Source organism: Dromaius novaehollandiae, chromosome 11, assembly GCF_036370855.1.
Source record: "Dromaius novaehollandiae isolate bDroNov1 chromosome 11, bDroNov1.hap1, whole genome shotgun sequence".
In the NCBI taxonomy this organism is placed as follows: Eukaryota; Metazoa; Chordata; class Aves; order Casuariiformes; family Dromaiidae; genus Dromaius; species Dromaius novaehollandiae.
Window position 1 is genome coordinate 16,243,639 of NC_088108.1, and position 19,797 is coordinate 16,263,435.

Sequence of the window (19,797 nt, forward strand, 5' to 3'; positions counted from 1 at the left end):
TCATACAGCTGCTGTATGTCTATACACTATAGACTATATGCATCTTACTCAAACACTCAAAACTGAGTTGGGAACTTAAAATGAGTTTTTGTCTCAAAGGCTGCTTGTCTACAGCCCCTAACACAGAAACTCAAAATGTTACACCTACAGAAAATCCTTTCACATCGTTAGGTTTTGGGGTGGCAGAATTCACAATAACTTTCATGTTCAAGACTAAGAGACTTGGGACTGGAGCAAGTAAGACTACTAATGAAGTCTTGGAAGAATTTAGGTCATCATAACCTACCCTAAAACAAGAGATGCTACTCCCCATTACATCTCTGTCCTAGTCTGTAACTGGATTTTTCAACCATTTTCTATGCTAAAAAGTCTGATTTAATGTATTGTCAGGTATCATCTTCTGGTTCTCTTTGAGCAGTTTATATTTATCTCTTCCTTTTGGAATCTTTCATTCAGAAATTTTGCTGACGAATGTTATACTCAAGAATCTCTGCTTTCTGGGAGTTTCATGCTATTTCTCTCTCCCTGGTGATTTTGCAATTTGTTACCCTCATGAATTTGATCAATAGGGTGGTTAGTTCATTGTTTTGATTATTAATGAATATAGGTGAAGATAAAACGTTCTGTATTTTACTATCATATACAACATTGCTGTTTTTACCCAGAAAATATGAAAATATTTACTAAAGCTTTTCAAAACACCCTAGATATAATTTGCTGAGCTTGTCTATTCTAAAAGTTACAGAAGTGACAGAATCAAATTTGTTTGTATGAGAAAGTTAGTACTTGGGTGGGTTAAAGCCATGTTTATATGTTTTTATATTCTGCACTAGCATCAGCAAGTGAAAGAGCAGCCTCAGGGCCACTTGGCAGCTGACAACAGCTAGAGCCAGGCTGAATGGCAATAAGATTGTGATGTGATTCTGCATGGCTTTTTGTCAAGGTAAAAATTGAGTTTGCGCTTTTACAGGTGACATGGCCAAAGGGATGCCTGTTCATAAGATGCTGCTGTATAGTTTGCTGACAATGATGTTGGTTTAAAGCATGCTTTCAGATGAGCTGTGACTGTGGTGCTTGAAACTGTATGATTTTGAAAAGTATTATGTGCCTTGCACTCTTACAGCATCACAAAGGATAGATCAATGGTCTGAAAACTTGTAGGAAAATTGATGACAACTGGGAGGAAAACTGAATGTAAGAAGAAAGGTTGATGGATCAGTATGCTATAAAAACCAACAGTAACAGCCTCAGACTTATTTCCCTTACTTGTAAAAAATTGCATACCTCAATATAAATCTAAAAGTAAACCAGACGGTATAAATTTTGTCCTTTTTCCACACTTGACACAATATGCTGGCTTGTATGAACCTGAGTATTTATCTGTGATCTAATCGATATGTGAATTGGAAGTTAGATAAGTCATTAAGAAGAAAGACTCCAAGTGACTGTCTCAAACCACTCAAACACCTGCCTTAAGGCAGGTAATTTATCCACGATTAGAGTGTAAGAGCCTCTGTCTTCAATGATCTGGAGGAGATGCAGAGCCACACTTTCTAAATGATTTTGTTAGTAATATATACAGCACCTTTCATAAGCCTCAGAAGTCCTTTGTGACTTAAAAAATTAATACATCTAAGGATCATTCCATTCTATACTGCACTGAAACACAACTGCCTCAAGGGCCTCCTTCTCTTGAAGAGAAAGACAGCATTTATTACTTTTTAAGAGACAGTGAACAAAATTCACATTCAAAAATTACCAGAGAAAACTGACCTTGGGCATAAGTCCTTATTCTGTCAAGACTTTGAGATGTCATACAATAAAGACCTATACTGACAAGTGTCAAATCTAAATACTGGGTTTTCCTGTGAGTATGCCAGATCTTTTCCATACTCTTAAATATCCAGTGATAGTAATTGTTGGATAAATAAGTGTTGTTATTGTCAGTGAATAAGCAGAAAATTCAAGTATTTTCTAGGTGAAGATACATTCATGAAAGTTGTGATAACTGCTTGCATTACTTCCTGCCAAATGGTTGGGTACTAGTATTTAGTTACATCTAACTAGTCCAATTAACACTACCATGTTAGATAAAGCAACTCAATAAAGAAATTCTAGAAAACTTTTCCTTGCAACTCCTATCAAAAATCTTCTGACACTTTCATACTGAATTTCAAGTCACTTTAATATCAAGATTCGTTATCCTATTTGGTCACATTGTCTCTTACACCACAATTGTCCTTTGTGAATCAGTTCCTCTGATGAAATATATTCACCACCAAGCACTGTGTCACTCTGAAGAATGCACTGTGTGATAGTCCAGCCAATGTACCAATTCAGTCAATTGGGAGAGTATCACTGGAGGTCAAATTACAGTTATTTTGAGGGAGTGGAACACAAAAGGGAAATGAAGATTTATGCTGAACTTCTTTGAAATTACATAGAATCTGAATATGCTGAATCTGCACAGATTCCTCTAAAACACTTCAATTTTTTTCTGAAGTAAAACTGTAATTTCAGCATTATTTTTTACTGCAAATTTAAGTCTTTCAGAAAATACTGTTGTGTAAATAGTATTTTATCTAGAATACAATGTTCAAAACGAGCTTGTAGTGGCTATTATTTGCTTCTATCACAAATTTGTACCCACACAAAAATTTTCAAATTTTTATCAAAAGAAAAACATTCACTCTTTTTACCTTTACTTGAAAGTCAAAATTTTCTGTAGGTAGAAAAAAAAAGATCCATTTTTAATGTGCCCAGTTACCAATATATACAAAATACAAAAGTTTGTATAGAATTCAACAGATTTAGAAAAGGTCTAGTCATCTTTTGTTGTTCCACAGAATTAACCTAGAGGATTAATGATGTAATTATTTGATTCTACATTTAAAGTTGATGGAGTAATTTCTGGAATGTGTAGAAGTGATCACTGATATTTTACAGATGTTCCACTTCACAGGATTTTCCCATAAACAAATTTTGTCACTGTGAGTATGAACGACCAAGAAACATAGTTAGCATGCATGTAGCTCTGGGTTGGCCACAGCATGTTTTTTTGAGCACAGGTGTCATAGACAATGCACAAGAAAGTTACAGTTATGGTCAGAGCCACTTAGGGGATGAAGGACAAAAATGTGCAGGAATCTCAGGCACATGAAAAATGTATTTTTTCTTTTAACGATTCTAAATTTTGCCAACAATTGACGTTAATGAGCTATGCCCCTTCTAGGAATGACACCTCCCCCCCCCCCCCTCCCCCCGCAAGGGGTCAACATTTCAGGGGTTACATCTTCTTTATTCTTTAGAAATTATTATACTGAAATAAATCAAAACAGACAACATTATAAATAAGTCTTAAGAATGTAACACTTTTGAGTCAGGCAAAGGTCCATCTTACCCCATTTCCCATCTTTTCATCTTTGATGGTGGTGAGTAAGAGACAAGGGCAAACTGTAAGTACCAAAGAATAGGGAATATATGAACCGATCTGTGTTCTAGCTTCTAACAGTCAACCAAAGATAAATCAAATTATTTCAGGAGAAATTTTAGTAAGCAATAGCACCTCTTATAAAAATATATGCATCCATCTATCACAATCCTTTTAGAGTTACAGAATATATGCTGTCATATGCCAGGAATCAAAGTGTCACTTTTGATACAGCTGTTACATGTAATAACTGTAATTAAAAGTTAGGTCAAACACTGGACTACTTACTGGGTTGTATCCTCCTTTATTCAGCACTCATTAGACCACATCAGGAGTACTGTGTGAAGTTTTGGAGTCCACAGTACCAGAAAGACATTGACAAACAGGAACAAGTTCAGCAGAGGGCCACTAAGATGGTCGGGTGCTTGAGCACTTGCTCTGTGGGGAGAGGCTGAGGGAGTGGGGCTGGCTCAGCCTGGAGAAGAAAACTTCAGGGGGACCTCATAGCAGCCCCCCAGTGCATATGAGGAGGTAATCAAGACAGGACCAGGCTCTTCACTCTTCACACAGCATGGCAGGAGGACGACAGGCAAATTGAAACAAGAGATTCAGATGGGATATGAGGAAAATATTTTCACTTTTAAGACAGTCGAGTATTGGAACAGGCTGTCCAGAGACGTTCTGCAGTCTCCATCCTGGAGGCTTTCAAGATCAAACTAGATAATGCCTTGAGTAATCTAGTGTCACCTCATATCTCACCCTGTGTTGATCAGGAGATTGGATGAGAGACCTCCTGAGATCCCCTCCAACCTCAGTTATTCTATGGTTCGATAGCAGAAAAGATTCGGCTTTGCTTTTCTGTGCTACAGCATATTATAAGTTAATATAAAAAGCATGAAGTGTTGTTTTGTATATCTCCATAGTTCTCAACATCATATTTTCACAATCTTATCCTGTAGGTAATTGTTTTCCTTTTTGAATCAGATTATTAGTAGTTCTTTGCCAATTGACATAGGAAGCAATGCGGAATTAAGCTGATGACATTTAATGAAGAAACAATGCAGATATAGTTGCAGTTGCTTCAGTTTCTATTTGTGATAACTGCTCTTGTGAATTGAAAATGCAACCATCAACAAGGAAAATGTCAAAAGACAGAATTAAAGTATATAGCTACATCTCCAATTGCTTGGTTAGTGTGTTCTTTTTCTTAGAAAAAAATTTTTCCATGACCAGTAATGAAGACAAACTATATTTAGATCACAGCTGCCCAACCAGTGTTCAAGGTTAGTGCAATATGGGACTAACACAGATTCATTCATGCATGCGTTTTGCTACCGACCTGTTCAGGTCTGTTTTCTTACAGAAGAAAGGGTTACCTCCTTTCAAACTTTATAGAAAGTAGTCTTAGAGAAGATAGTTAAAGGCCCATGAGGGAGGAATGCAAATAATTTGTTCTGGAGTACTTAAATTCTTAGGACACTACAAGAATAAGCAAGCAAACAAACCTCCAAATCAAAAAACAGGCAGAGCCTTTCCAACTTGACAGTTGATATATTATAATTCAACTTTCCACTTATTTCTAGGAGGTGTGTGCTACTCAGAGTTAATAAAGGAAAAGGGATATTTCCTGTGTTTCTAAAACACATTTTTCCAAGTACTTTGTGTAGTTTCCAGAAAACAAGGTACAAAATATTAAGCCAGTTACATGGAAAACAAAAGCCTGCTGTTCTCTCGCAGTACAAAGATGTGGCATGTTACACTGAGATTTGTTTGAATGATGTCACCACATTTGTTTTGATGGGCTCTTATTAACTACTCAGTGAGGGGAGGGCTGTTTTTTTTGTTTTACAGAGGTCGGCAGAGGCAATGGTATCTCATGCAAGCTACCTTAAGAGGGTCAGACATGTGGTAATGTTTATAATAAGAAGTATTAAGCTTAAAAAAGAAGTGTTACAGCTTAAACAGACAAGCTTACAAGACAAAAGACCTTACTGAGTTCTTAAGTAAAGCAGCCTATTACTACTAGACTAATGCTAGAAATTATGCTGAAACAGGTGGTAATGAGTGGGAGATTCAAATGAATAAAGCTATTTGCTTGACACTTTTTGGGAGGGAAGGGATTTAAAGCAGTGATATGGTAATGTGATATATTTCTTCAAGAGATTTCTTCAACAACTTCTTTCTTTCAACAGATTGTATTTGAATAATGTAGAATAGCTTTACTGGACCTTCTGACCAAAAAGAACACAGACTGTATCCCTGTATCACTTAGTTGGAGCTTGTTTAGGATGCACTAATACTGTGAATATTAGCTTTAATCTATATTACTTACATTGACTATGTATAAAGTGACAGACTGATTCATGTGTTGTTGATCTCAAAGTCTTAAATGATGCATGTCATGTTTATATCCAAGTTTCCCATTGATTAGTAGCAGTACATTCATTCTAATGTCTTTTTATGCTGTGTTCTGAGTTGGTAAATGACTATACATATTGGCAGTAGGAAACTGACTGTAAAATATTGTTCTCCCCTGAAGTCTTCTCTTCTGTTTGGAAATCCATTTTAAGACTTATCTATTACAAATATAATTATCCTGGCTATTAGCTCTACATTCAGGCATTTTAATTTTGCATAGAAAAGAATTTTTATTTTTTGATTAGTTTTTCCCTTTCTGGGTCATAGATAGGTCTAAGTTATATTTGCCTTCAACAGATATCAATAAAATAATTTATTTAAATATCTGGCTGAATTTAAAAGAAAAAACCTAAACAACCAAATCAAAAAAACTCTTAAATAATTACATTCAGGCTAATGTTTCTGCAAACTACAAATTTTTGTTTATACTTAATTAGTAAAAGAATGTATGGAATAATCAAGATTTATATGAAGCCATGCACAAAAACACCTGATTCTGAGAAATGCAGAACAAAACATTACTTAGAAATATAATTTTATCTACTATAAAGGTTAAAATTTTTTCATCTTGGGTATATTTCAAGTTATTTTATAACAACAGCTGCTAGTTAAACCTGCTTAGAAAAATGGTTTCTTAGAACTCGCTTCTTATAAAGTCAAAATGCACTCATGAATTTTCTATTCACATATAACAGTTGTACATAAAACTATGGGTTGCTTTTTTCTGACTCTACTAATCCTTAGTAGTTGGAGTGTTACTTTTCATAAGGGGCAGACTTCTCTGAAGAGTATACAGAACTATAAGTTCTCTTCATAAAAATTCCATAAGTTTATACACGAAGTATATCAAGAAAGTCTGCAATCTTCCTAAGGAGCTAGGGAAAGAGATGAGGAAAACCATCCTCACTCGTTCCAAACTCTCATATCGGTTGGCAGAAATTGAGAACAGTCGCTACTTCAGCAGATGGGACCTGAGTCTGTGGAAGGGCTGTGTTACAGCACTAGGGCATACCCGTGCACTGAAAAAAATGAGTGCTGCAAACTGGCAGAGTGTTTACAGTAGCATTTTCCCTCTTAGTGTTGGACTGGATGAGAATCATGTGAAAATTTAAGGGAAAAAATACAGGTTAGACATTTTCTAAAGGGACCAGTATGCTTAGTTATTCAATGCAGTACCACTCAATTGTACTTTGGAAAGTGCTTTGCTTCTGTTTCTCCGATGTCTCAAATTAGGCACCTGGAATAAGTACTAACTTTGGAAAATCCTGGCCCTAAACCTTTGCCACCTTTTTCATTATTTGGAGCTATTGGCAACTATGTTCTCTCTCTCATTTGGTAAAACAATCCCTGAGAACAAGTGATAGACACATTGTAATAGACTCAAAAGACTTAGCTTGGGCAATGGATTTAACAGTTATATGTGCCAGAAACAGAATTATAATAAAAGGCTAAATTCAACACTCATTGCTTCAATTGTTGTTGGTAAATTACTTCGCTATGTCATAACATGCTGGATTTAGTCATATGTTGTACTTTCCCCCACACTTCTGGATTCAGCACTAATTTTTATTATGTAATACTGTTGGTCATAACAGAGGGAGTAACATGGTAGGTGTACTTTCTTTTGGTGAGAAATGGTATATGTCTGCTCTTGTATGTTGTTTACTGTTAATTTAAGGTATGTTGTTAAAAATCTCATGTATTTTTGTGTATTAATAATGTGCTAAACTAATTCACAAGTATTAAGTTTTCCTACCTCTTCCATTTTCGAATGCTGTAGTGTGATACCTGATTTTATCAGTAGGCAATGAAACAATAATTGTAGCAAATTGAGCAGAACATTTTGAAAAGTCAAGAAAAATACCTACGTGTCATAAAAATCAGTATGAACTATTTTGTATATCCCTGTGCATATTATTTTATACATTGTTTTCTATGCCTTTACATCTTGGTCTTTTTACAAAACTATGCAAGAAGACCTGTGACAGGTGTTTCTTTTCCAGTCATGTATTTGAGCATACTTTTGCTGCATTAATACCATTGCTCTCAAATCTTTATCCATGAAAGTTCATTCAAGATGACTACTGTTTTTAACACTGTCTGTAAAGTGCTATTTGTTATTTCCTTGTTTAACTCTAGTATTCTGGTTTCATTTTGAGGGTGACAGTGTTCTTCCTGTTTAGAAAGATCTTAATTAGACTTACACCAGGTTCACTTATCACATTCTTTTTCCTTGGATCTTATGGAAATGCTGTGATTTCTTCAAGTTTGGGTGTAAAGCGTGGTAGGTGGGTTGCAATCTGTAGTACAGCTTCCAGTTATTTGAGGAAGCAATTGCATTTAAATGTGTGAACGCTTTCCCTCATGTGGTTCATCTCTACTGCCTCCTTCAGTAGGAAGTATCAAAAGTAACTGATTGTCTTAAACTGATTTGCATTTGCTTTCTTTTAAAACAAAGTTGAACTTTCCTGCAGGTTTTATATGTAGCTATTTTTTTTTATGTTCCTTTCCGTTACACAAAGTCACTGATGATAACTTTGACTTCTGTTAATGCTCTTACTGTTATGCAGATGTTTCCTGGAATATCTCTTGTACAAATGATAGATTAACAGGAGTTCTCTTGCAGTATTATTTTCAAAACAATATAATGAAAATATTCAGCCTATTCTCTTTATCTGGTCTCACACGCAATATATGTACACAGGCAGAATACACACACTGTGAAAACCCTGTACATTACACTGTTTGGGTAGATAGCTTACAGCTCTTTCACACATGACTATTTACGTATCAAAGATCTGTACTTATGCAGATCTTAGGATGATGTTTTCCCCAATTATAAGCACTGCAGAGTATACCCTATTGAGATCAGCTTGTAATTAACTTGACTTTTTAAAAAGTGTAATGTCATCAGGTATCTTGAAAAATATCAGAAAAGACATTCTTAACTTTCTGTGCTTAGCTTGCTTTTTTGATTTTATTGTTGTTAGGCTTTTTGTCAGGTTTAATGATTTGAAGACCTTTTTGCACTTTTTATATAGAAACCTAGATCTGGAATACGAAGGACATACTTTCCTCATGTAACAGATGCTAATGGCATATGCTTATTATTCTTATCCTCTGCCATACCAGAAATATAGGTTATTTGTACCTTGAATCAGTTTCAACTATTTTACGTATTCTTTCAGACTTATTAAGGTAGCCTTGTATTATTTATGACTGTCCTTTCCCTTATCCTGCATTTTAACTTAGAAGGATATTGCATCACTGTTACAAAATTGCTTCCCATGCAGATATTCTTCAGTTATACAGTATGCAATATGCTTTTGTTTGCCTTCAAACATGATTATTTAAAATGTTTTTGGTGCTTTGTTCACTGGAGATTTCTTTAGCTACACCTGAATCAGTGAATATCCGGTTCTGATTTGAAATACATGCTTTTGTATCCATTTTTTAAAAATATATGTGGTACCAAGGACACTTGTTGATATAGGATACATGTCTAGAGAGCAAAATGTGAGAAACACAGTTTTAACATATGTGCACTATGCCTTACTCAAGCAAATACTTTCATTTGTCCTTTCAATATCTAACACTTCTTGTTATTTAATGGCTTTTTATAAAATTAAATTTTCATCACTCAGTAATTTCTCTCATTTCAAATTTCATCTTATTATGATCCTATCAGAAGTCAAAGCATATCCATGCATCATTCAGTTACTCTCAATACTCATTTTTCCTTTGAAAACAAAATGTCTCATTCAGCATACGCAGATTTCCCCTATTTGCATCATTGAAATTAACATTGAAGACATCTGCTCCAAAGATATCATTGATTTTTTACCCTTGACTTTAAAAAAATTCAGCTTTTCTGGCCTGCCTCATCTCCAACAAAGAACTACTTCATTAGCTCTTGCTAGTAATCTAGTCCTTGCAATACTCCTAGTTTCAGAGTCTGCAGATGGTATCTTTCTTGAATTATTATGCAAGAAAGTTAGATGATTCCTTTTTATTATTCTTTGCTAGGCTTGTGGGAACAGAGACGGATTTTTCTAACAGGGTTTTCATACAGGCACTGCACTATCACCTCAAGGCCAACAGAGAAGGAATAAGAAATCATTTGCTATGTCTCTTTTTAGAGGAGGATAAACATTATATAACTGCACGAACATACTGCATTTGCTCAAATTCTCAAAAAAATTACTAAGGTATTAATTAGAGAATACTGCCATTTCAAAATGCATTAGCAAACAATCTTTTCTTTAAGGTGTTTGATGGCAGATGAACATGAGAGGCAGTTATACTTAAAGACAGAAACTGGTATTTCCAACAGTTGTGTTGGAAAACTACTTAAAACATGGTTTGTGAAAGAAAGAAAATTCTCAATTTCCTCTTATTGGTAGTTTATAAAAAAGTCATTTTATAATTTGCTAATTCAAGAGCCTTATTAAGTATTTAGAGTTTTAATCTTAAAAGTATTATTAACACCTATTTATACTCTTATTAATAGTATGTATCTCAAATTATCTGGAAGTGCAGCTTGTTTATACAAACCTTTTAAAATGATTCCTAGCTTCCTAGTCTGCCATCATATTTAGTATGATTTCCTAGTCTGAGCAAAGATCTTCCTCAAAAGCTTACCTTCTGCTAAAATAAATGGAGGTTTTTCAAAGAATATATTTTTTTCCCCAAGCTACAAGCAAGCCTCCTGTGGGATTATTAGAAACATTAAACAATTAGAAATCCCTCAGAACTGCAAGCAGCTACACTTAGGTTCTGCTTCCAAATCGAAGGGTTTTGTTTTCTTATTTCATACAGCTTTAGTTTTACATGGCTCCACTGTAGTCACTAAATAAACATTTCAAGCATTCACTGGCACATCATAGACTCGCAGAATAACTTAGGTTGGAAGGGACCTCTGGAGCTCATCTAGTCCAACCTCCCGCTCAAAGCAAGTCCAGCTAGAACAGGTTGTGCAGGGCTGTGTCCATTTGGGTTCTTACTGTCTCTGAGGACAGAGATGCCACAGCCTCTCTTGGCAGCCTCTTCCCACCTCTTTGACCACCCTCACTGTGGAAATTTTTTTTCTTATATCTAACTGGAATTTCCTGTATTCCAACTTGCATCTCTTGCCTCTTGTCCTACCACAGGGCACCTCTAAGCAGAGTTTGGCTCTGCCGTCTGTACCCATCTGTTAGGTACCTGCATTCACCTGAATGCAGCAATAAGATTCCCCCCCCCTAAGCCTTTACTTCTCAAGGTTGAATAAACCCAATTCTTGCAGCCTTGCATCAGGCATCATGTGCTTCAGTCCCCTCATCTCCTTGGTGGCCTCTGCTGGACTTGCCACAGTACATCTGTATCTTTGTTTAACTGGGGAGCCCAAACCTGGACACTGTACTCCAGATGTCTCACTGCAGCCAGAATAGAGGGGAATAATCACTGCTGGCTGAACTCCTGCTAATGCAGCCTTTGCTGTTCAAAGTATTATCTACCAGGGCACAGCAAAGCTGCTCTCTAGCCAGTCAGCTCCCACCATGTACTGCTGCATGGGGCTATTTCATCCCAGATGCAGGACTTTGAGTTTGCTTTTGTTGGACTTCATAAGGTTCCCGTGAGCCCATTTCTCCAGCCTGTCAAGGTCCCTCTGAATAGCAGCCCAAATCTCTAGCATATTAACCAGTTCCTGCAATTTGGCAACATCTGCAAACTTGCTGTGGAGTGTACTCTGTCCCATTGTCCAGATCAGTAATAAGACATTAAACAGCAGTGGCCCCAGTATTGATCCTTAGAGATGCCACTTGTAACTGACGACCAGCTGGTCTTTCTACCACTAATCATAACCCCTTAAGCCTGGTGATCTGGCCAATTTTTTACCCCATCTTATTATCCACTTACCCAGTCCATATTTCACCGGTTTGGCTATTAGAATACTATGGGAGATCATACGAAAGGCCTTCAATTCCTTTTGTGAGCATTAAAAAAAATTGATTTCTCTCATGATCACATCTACCAGCACCACTTGTGGCCAAACTCACAGTCAATGTTGAGCCTCAGCACCAGAGACTTTTCACAGGGAGGTATTTTCTTCTGTATACTGAACATCACTCCACCGCTGGAACCAGTTGCCTTCAAGTAGCATAGGGTACAATTTGCTGGTATAATCAAACAATATCCTGTCACCCAAGTATGAGTCTTTGAGGACAATGAAATACAGTTGATCAAAGGACATGGCTATAGTCTTTGCTTATATCAGCACCTAAGTACTGGGAAAAATCTGAAAATGCTTATTCAAAAATATTGGGAAAATAATTTCTTAAATGTGATTACTTACTTGATTTTTTGAAGAGTCATTATTTCAGAATTTTTTGACAATTCTCTTTATTCTTCCTTTTATGAGTTGAGTAAATCCATTAAATTAAAATAAGGAATTATGTAAAGCTATCAAAAACTATGACCTGAGGCTTAAATCAAAGGAAACAGGAGAAGAATAGAAATTTTAAAAATGCTGTGATACTCCTGTAGATCTTGAAAGGCATAAACAATGGAGAAAAAAACGTAGGAAATCCTGTTCTTTGGAGATTTCCATCCAAGAGAGAAAAAAAGAAAGCTGTTATTATGGTGGACATTTATCTGAATAAAAGCCAAACACATGAAATTAGGATAAGTAATAATAGATAAATCTTCTATCTTTCTTTTCACATTTAGAAGACTGAGCCTAGTCAGAGAGAAAAAAATATGTTGGAGGTCATCAAAAAGTAAACTGTCAAATTGTATCCAATTTTAAGGGAAATAAGTTTTCTCAATTTTTGCTTAAAATGCCAATGTATATTTTTATAATCAGTTCATCTCCTAAAATATAAGATTGCTGTTCCATTCACATTGACAAGGACCAGAAGTTAGATCTAAATCATTAGAAGCAGCTATGTGTTGTAAACTTGTGCCATATTTATGCCATATAGCTGCTTTTAATCATTTCAGGCATGAAATTTTCGATTGTGAAACTTATCAGACTTATTCTGTCTTAGTAAAGCATTCTGAAATTATAGCCACAATGGCAACAAGGTGTGTGAACAAGAATATACTTAAGTCCTGCTTGAGACATATTCCATACCTCACGCTGAATTTTTAAGCAAGACAGTCTGTTCAGAAGATGTCCATTCTTACTATTTTAATTTTAGCGAGATACACTTTACATCTGCCCAAACGTGCTAAGTAGGAAACAAAGTAATTCACAAACAGAAGTACCTTCTCTACATTCTCAAGTTAAATTTAAGGAATATGCTTTTAGTGATAACTTGGAGTATAATAAGCCTTCTGCAAAAGGGATTTAAGGAAAGGAACCAACAGAAGCTTTGCGAAATGGTGAAAAACTATGGGTTATATATATTGGAGCTGCTGCTAAGTGGAACTGACAGAGCTGCTGGGATAGCTCAGTGACCTGATTAAGATAGTAGCGAGAAGCCATGTTCTCTGTCCACCTCTACAGGATTTTATCATAATTTTATTAACTTGGAATATATATATACCTCTCTCTTAAAAAACATCTCAGATAGCCACGAGCTGAGGACTATATATAGATACCACCAAGTCCCATTTCTTTTATGAAAGCAAATAGAGGAACATCCCCTTCAAAAGTGAAGAAACATTAAACATAATATAGTCACAGTGCAAGAAAAAAATACCGTAAACATTTCTGTCTCCAGAAGTTTTCAGATCATTACAAAAAGTCATCATTAAAGTGAGAAGAGATCTGGAGACATATAATTGCCTCTTTTAAACAATAGCCAGCACTTTCATTTATCCATTTACTCTCCATAAATTTGGTAAAATCCCTGAAGTTTGGAAGCAGCTTCTTTCTTAGCTCATATTCTCAATAAGCTCAAATTGAAACCCCCTATTAAATCCCACAAACAAGCCTTTGTGTACCTTCTTAATATACCTCCTTAGGAGTTGAACAAGTTTTCTAATTCCTATCCTTTCCTATAACACTGAAAATGGAATCTTTTAAGAATATATTCCATTAGCAGCCCTAATCATCTGATACACAGAAATCCTTCTTTCATTTCAATCTCCAGTAAACAAGACATATAGGATTGTAAGAAAAGGAAGTGAAGACTATAACAAAAAGATCATGAGATACATATATATATATGTTTCAAATATATTTGTACATAAGGATACAGTTTGTCTTAGTGAATTACTGTTAAATGGAGTGCTGTATTATTTTTATAGGGGAATGGCACCAATTTGGGATGCCTGAATGTGGCAATGTGGCAGCCTTTGCCACATTGTGTGTAAGTCACAGCAATGGGAAGAACAGCAGCAGAACAGAATGGTTGCTTGCATTGCAGCTGCTGAAACTCAGTCTGGTATCTAAGGAAAAGCCAGCTTTTTCTGGATGTTTAATCGTGACTTTCAGTTAAAGCAGCTAAGGTACATGCAAGTTCTGACAACTGCTGTGAGAGCAGGAACCTGTGGCAGAGGAGTGGGGTCAGCAGCTGGAACAATTATGTAACACACTGGGGCCAGGCGTGCCAGGGCTTGCATTTTAGCTCCCACAAACAGTTTATTCTCTCATGTAAGAAAGTGAGTTCCTACACCCAGTAGTATTATTTTCAACCAAATTTCCACTTCTATCTGTCATGGGCACCTACCCTGCGATCTAAATCACATGTTAATATACATTTTATTGTAATAGCTCAGCATCAATATTCTATGTAGCAATGAAGATATGTTGGTTATGCCTTTCAAAAAATCCTGTTCCCTCAACCTTTTCTTTTCTGCCTTTTACAGCCAACTCTTTCTCACAGTTTTCCCTCTGTATGAAGTCTTTTCTTTCCCTCTGTGTATCTATGCTATGTAAAGAGCATAATTTCTTTCAACCATTTTACAGTTCCTTCCTTATCCTTTAATTTATTTCATGTTCATCCAGACCATGATATTTTGTATATCATTTGCTTGAATCTCATGAATAGGGTAGGAGTTTGAAAGCCAGCATAACGACTATTGCTTCCCTAGTCCTCTCATTTTGCTTTTTCTTTCCAAAACTCTGACTTCACATTTCACTGTTTGTGCTATATGCAGCCCAAAAAGAAAGCAGATTTCAGTCTTGGAAGGTTCAAAAGCCCATTGGTGAAGTTAAAAAACAAACAAATAAACAAACAAACAAAAAAACACAGAACAGACATACAGAGAAAAGGGAAGTTATTGCGGGAAGATTTGAAGCAGAGATGTAAGAAAACATGCAGAGAGGGGTACCTTCCTTTGATTCCAAATTGTGTCCTACTGAATCTGTATGACAGCTTTCCTTTTTTTTTTGTTAATTTCTGCACACTGCTTGCAGTTTTATAAATAATCAATAGCAGACACTATGTTGAGAATGTAACATGAGAATAAAATCCAATCCATTTAATTACTTTGAATTTGCATGTCAAAACACTCTGTGTACTTTATTTCAAAACACACAGTGAACTCACAGCTCTCTATATTAATGAACAGATAAGAATAAATCTGTATCATCTTTTAATTTGCTGAAAACATGTTGCACTGTACACTATCAAAAGAAAGTTTTTTTTGTTTGTTTTTTAAATCACACTCTTTTCATGGATCGTGAGAAATTAAGAGCAGGATGGCAAAGGGTGTTTACACAGGCACTTAGCCAGGAAACACTGTGTTTTCCACAGATACAGTCAGTCAGGGAGCACATCTCCTCTGATTTTTACAAGCGTGCTCGCTCGCTCTCTCTGTTCTCATATCCCTGCAATTATATCGAAAATTCTATCTGTAGGTGAGAAAACAGATACAGTTCTGCACAATATATTCAAACGCTGCCTCTTTCTTTTAGGTAAGTACTACCACACTGAGGCCATTTGTAGGAATTTTACAGAGCAAGATAAACAAATGCAAACCTCTTAAGGAAACACATGAACTGCAGGATGGTTTCACCGTGAATCGTTACCAAAAATCTGCGTAAGAACAACACAGAAGAATGCACTATAAATCTGATGTGAAATGCAGTACTGCTTATTAGCAGGCTTCATGAAAAACCTCATGAGATAGCAAGTCTTGTCACTTTATTTCTGTGTGCTTTCCTGCATTTTAAGTTGCAGCTTAAGATCCCTTAGGATCATGTGAGGCTAGGTTATATATTAGAGAGCTGTGTTATAGTGCTGTGAGTGTGTAAGCCTAGCAGCTGGGTAGTGTTATGGTTGCTGCTTTCCTGTGCTAAGCTGATTTACTTGTTTAAGGTCTGACCTCATCATCCTGTCAGTATGGATTCCCACCTATACAGTTAGCAGCAGCTTAGCATCGGCTTGAAGAGCTTGCAGTATATTAATCAGGGGAGAGAGAGAGAGCTACCGGTATTTGTTCTTTTGTTGTGTTTTCTTAAGAAGAGGAGTTGAAACACAGGAGATAACAAAGAATCCATTTCCTTTCTGAAAGAATAGGCTTTTGTCTTGTGGGTTTTTTTTGTTTTGTTTTGTTTTGTTTTTCCTCATCTCTCTGAAAAAATGTCAGTATCTGGAAAGAAAGAGTTTGATGTGAAGCAGATCCTGAGGCTCCGCTGGAGATGGTTTAGTCACCCCTCGCAAGGCTCCACCGGCACTGGAGGCTGCCATCAGCAGGAAGGATATGAGCACAGAGGGACACCGGTTCAGAACAGGTTGAAGAACCACTCTCGGGACAGAAATGGGCTGAAGAAAAACAGCAGTCCTGTCCACCACAATATACTGGCACCCGTGCCAGGTCCAACCCCGGTGTACCACCGATCTATTCAAACCTGGCATCAACAAAATCTCATAGAACAGCTTCGAGCAAATGAGGATATTCCCAAAACAAGCACAGAGGAAAACTGTGTCAAAGGAGATTCAAAAACCACACAGGAGTTGCAGATGATTACAGAGGAAAATTCAGATGAATCTACAGAGAGGTAGGAGTTTTAAAGTTTGCACTTTGAAAACCATACTTCTATCCAAGTTATTCCCTAAAACCATCTCTGTTTTTACCTAGAGTTCCTTCCTGCATTAAGCTCAATTTACATATGTGCACACCCACACTCACATGAATAAAAACACATTCATATTAAAAAAAAAAAGGAATATTGTCCTGACGTTTTGATATCTTGGCTTAACAGAGAGAAAATTTGGCAGATTTTATTTTTAGAGAATAGTTCTGAAATGATCTATTACAGTTTACAGTATATCAATTTATTGACTTGATTTATTATGCATAAGCACAGGGGAAAAGTGAGCTTTCTGAAATGCTGTCCTCATTCTGACGTTATCAATGGGTACAACTTTGACAAATGGGAGCTGCTGGAGATGCACAATCTGTGTGGTTGCCATCAGTCTGTCAGATTTCCCACTGCCTTTTCTTACTGCCTTCTTGAGAAATATAATTAACCTTGAACTAAGTGAAAAGGAAGCACCATTCCTTGATTCTTCAAAGGTTTATTTGAAACCAAATTACTTTCACAGCTTGTTTAGCATACTAGGAGACAAATACTTTTTGCAAGGTCAGATAATGAAATATTACAGCTATGAAACCTTAAAGTTGTAAGCACAAAAGATGAGCTATTTTTTAAAACTTTAACACAGAGAACAAAAATATGAATACAAGGCATTTGATTAAACATGCCTTAAAACTGTTTATGATTTTTTTCAAAATTGATGTCAATATTACTAGCTTGTATGAGAACAATTATACTCCACTTTATCCCACCTTGGACTCAAATTATGCATTTGTAACGTGATTACTTGCATCATATGATGGGATTGCTATCTCTCTTTGGGAATAATTTAGGATATCTACTTTGTACTTAAATACAAATCTATCTTACTTGAAGTTATAGTTTCTCTCAGTAAAACAAAGCTGACAGTTTGTGTATTTTTAGCAGCTGTTATTCTTCAAGTTGTGCATCTGGTACAGGGAACATCTGCAGTCTGAACAGTAGAAAATGCATTCCAAAATGTCATTTTGAAAAGTTCTAGTAGTCAATGTGTACTATATAAATTCATTACAAAATAAAATTAATTAGGTAAGAATGTGATATTTCTGCATGTTTACTACTGTACTGGTTTGTAATGAATAAGAAACGTACTCTTAGAATATCTTATTTTAAATGGCAATACAAATTTCCTAAAAATATAAAGTGGCAGTTATAGGCACACATTAGAAAGAAAGCCAGTTTAATCTGAGGAATATTAATGAACACTGAATTAACAAAATAATGCTATATCTATATCATGTAAAGAAGAAGAAAAAAGTATAATTCATTCATAATTCATTCAGTTTGGAAGGTATTAAGGTGCCGTCTTCTAAAATAAGATGTGACATTTTTCCTCCATCTATATATAGACTTTCTGCTAAGACCTCATGAAATTTTGTGCCTTCATATTCTCTCAAATCTAGGTTCTTCTCTTGAGTTGTTTAAATTTGCAGCTATTTAGAAAAGTTTTGGGATGTATATATCTCATAAAGCATTGCTATATTCAAGTAAATGTATTTTCTGTAAAGTTATCAGTAGAAGCTTGTTATGCATGTTGTATGTTAAAGCCTATCTTAACACATCTTAAAAAGCTAAATTTGTAAGAAATTCATTAAAAAGCAGTCAATTACTACGAGTTACACTATAAGTAAAATTTTATTTCAAGGAAATTTAATAGATCATTAAAGAAACCCTAGCTGAGCTCCAAGATCTTAAATATGTACCAAAAAGAATTGCAAGTAAATCAACACTCTCCTCCCCTACAGCATCCAATGCAGGCCACACAAGAATTAATATGTTTGGATAGGAATGAGATATTGGGCATGCTTTAGTCATAGCAAGTAAAGGGATGAAGCCTTCCACCTTCAGTAAAGGTTGCTGGATATATTTTCATCTCTTTAGGAAAATATCTCTTCTTGTACCTTTGAAATCATCCTTCTAAATCATATTGGGGCTTGTCCTTCTTTGAAAGTTCCAGGTAGTCACAAATGATTTCAGTCAATGGAATCTTCAAGTGATTAACACCTCTGAAAAAACAGGCATTTGCAGGATCGCCCCACACCATCTTCCTACACTGTTAAAGCCACGGCATAATGAACTTTACAATTATTGCAGCCATGTGCTCTTCCACATTCATACCTGAGTACACCAAAGACAATCTCAAATAAACTGCTTTTATTCCATAAAAGAAAACATATCTTCTGAGTGGTCATCTCTAATCATGCCTGAGCTTACCTCTGCCTGAAGAAGCCCCATTTTTAGCCGGATGCCAAAGCAGGACAAAATGAGCACACTGCTATGTGATTACTTTGACATCAAAAATAGTGGGAAAGAATAGGAAATCATACAAATATCTATCATGAGCACACTATGAAAGCAATTTCTTGTAGCAGCTTAATGCTTCTTACCAGAAGGCTTTGGAAACAAGAATTTTTTAAATTTCTTCAGAAAACCTTGAGATGAGATGCCTTTTTTTAGAAACCTACGAGTTATGCTTTCAGTGATGCAAACATAGCACACTGACTTTTGACGAAACAAGGGTTGTTTATTAAGGAGAAAGGCTAAAAGAAAAATTCCAAAAAATAGTTCCACTATGCTATCATGAATATGCTATCATGAATAAATTCACTTGATTCTGCTTTTTTAAAATCTTTGTTGGTACTCCAGTATCTGAAATAACTAAGGCAAGACTTAAAGAAATCCTTTCTTTCAGTGAAAGAGAGAAGTCTATTACATAATATGGACTCCCACCTGCACATAAGTTGTATTTCAGGCATTTGTTGTTTTAATTCTGACAAACAGGCTTATGCCTGGGTGATATCCCATGAAACCTGACAAAGTAAATGAGAACTTAAGTGCTCAAAACTCATCAGTTTTTTACTAATAGTAGCCAATGTAGATGTTACCGACCAATACCTGCTGGGTGCATACAGACAGAGTGCTTATTGGCACAAGATTA

General features: G+C 35.8%; 1 protein-coding gene across 2 annotated transcripts in view; it reads left to right on the forward strand.

Moving 5' to 3' along the window:
- The window catches only part of KLHL4 (kelch like family member 4), a 105,497-nt gene that overhangs the window by 40,180 nt on the left and 45,520 nt on the right, over window positions 1-19,797 (forward strand). Inside the window, exon 1 of one of the 2 annotated variants that reach the window (XM_026101305.2) lies at window positions 14,805-16,781. The exons of the other annotated variant lie outside the window; for it this stretch is intronic. Within the exon in view, the coding sequence (XP_025957090.1) occupies window positions 16,363-16,781 (419 nt within the window). The 5' untranslated portion in view covers window positions 14,805-16,362. Of the gene's footprint in view, window positions 1-14,804; window positions 16,782-19,797 lie in introns of those variants that run through there. 2 annotated transcript variants of the gene reach the window in all.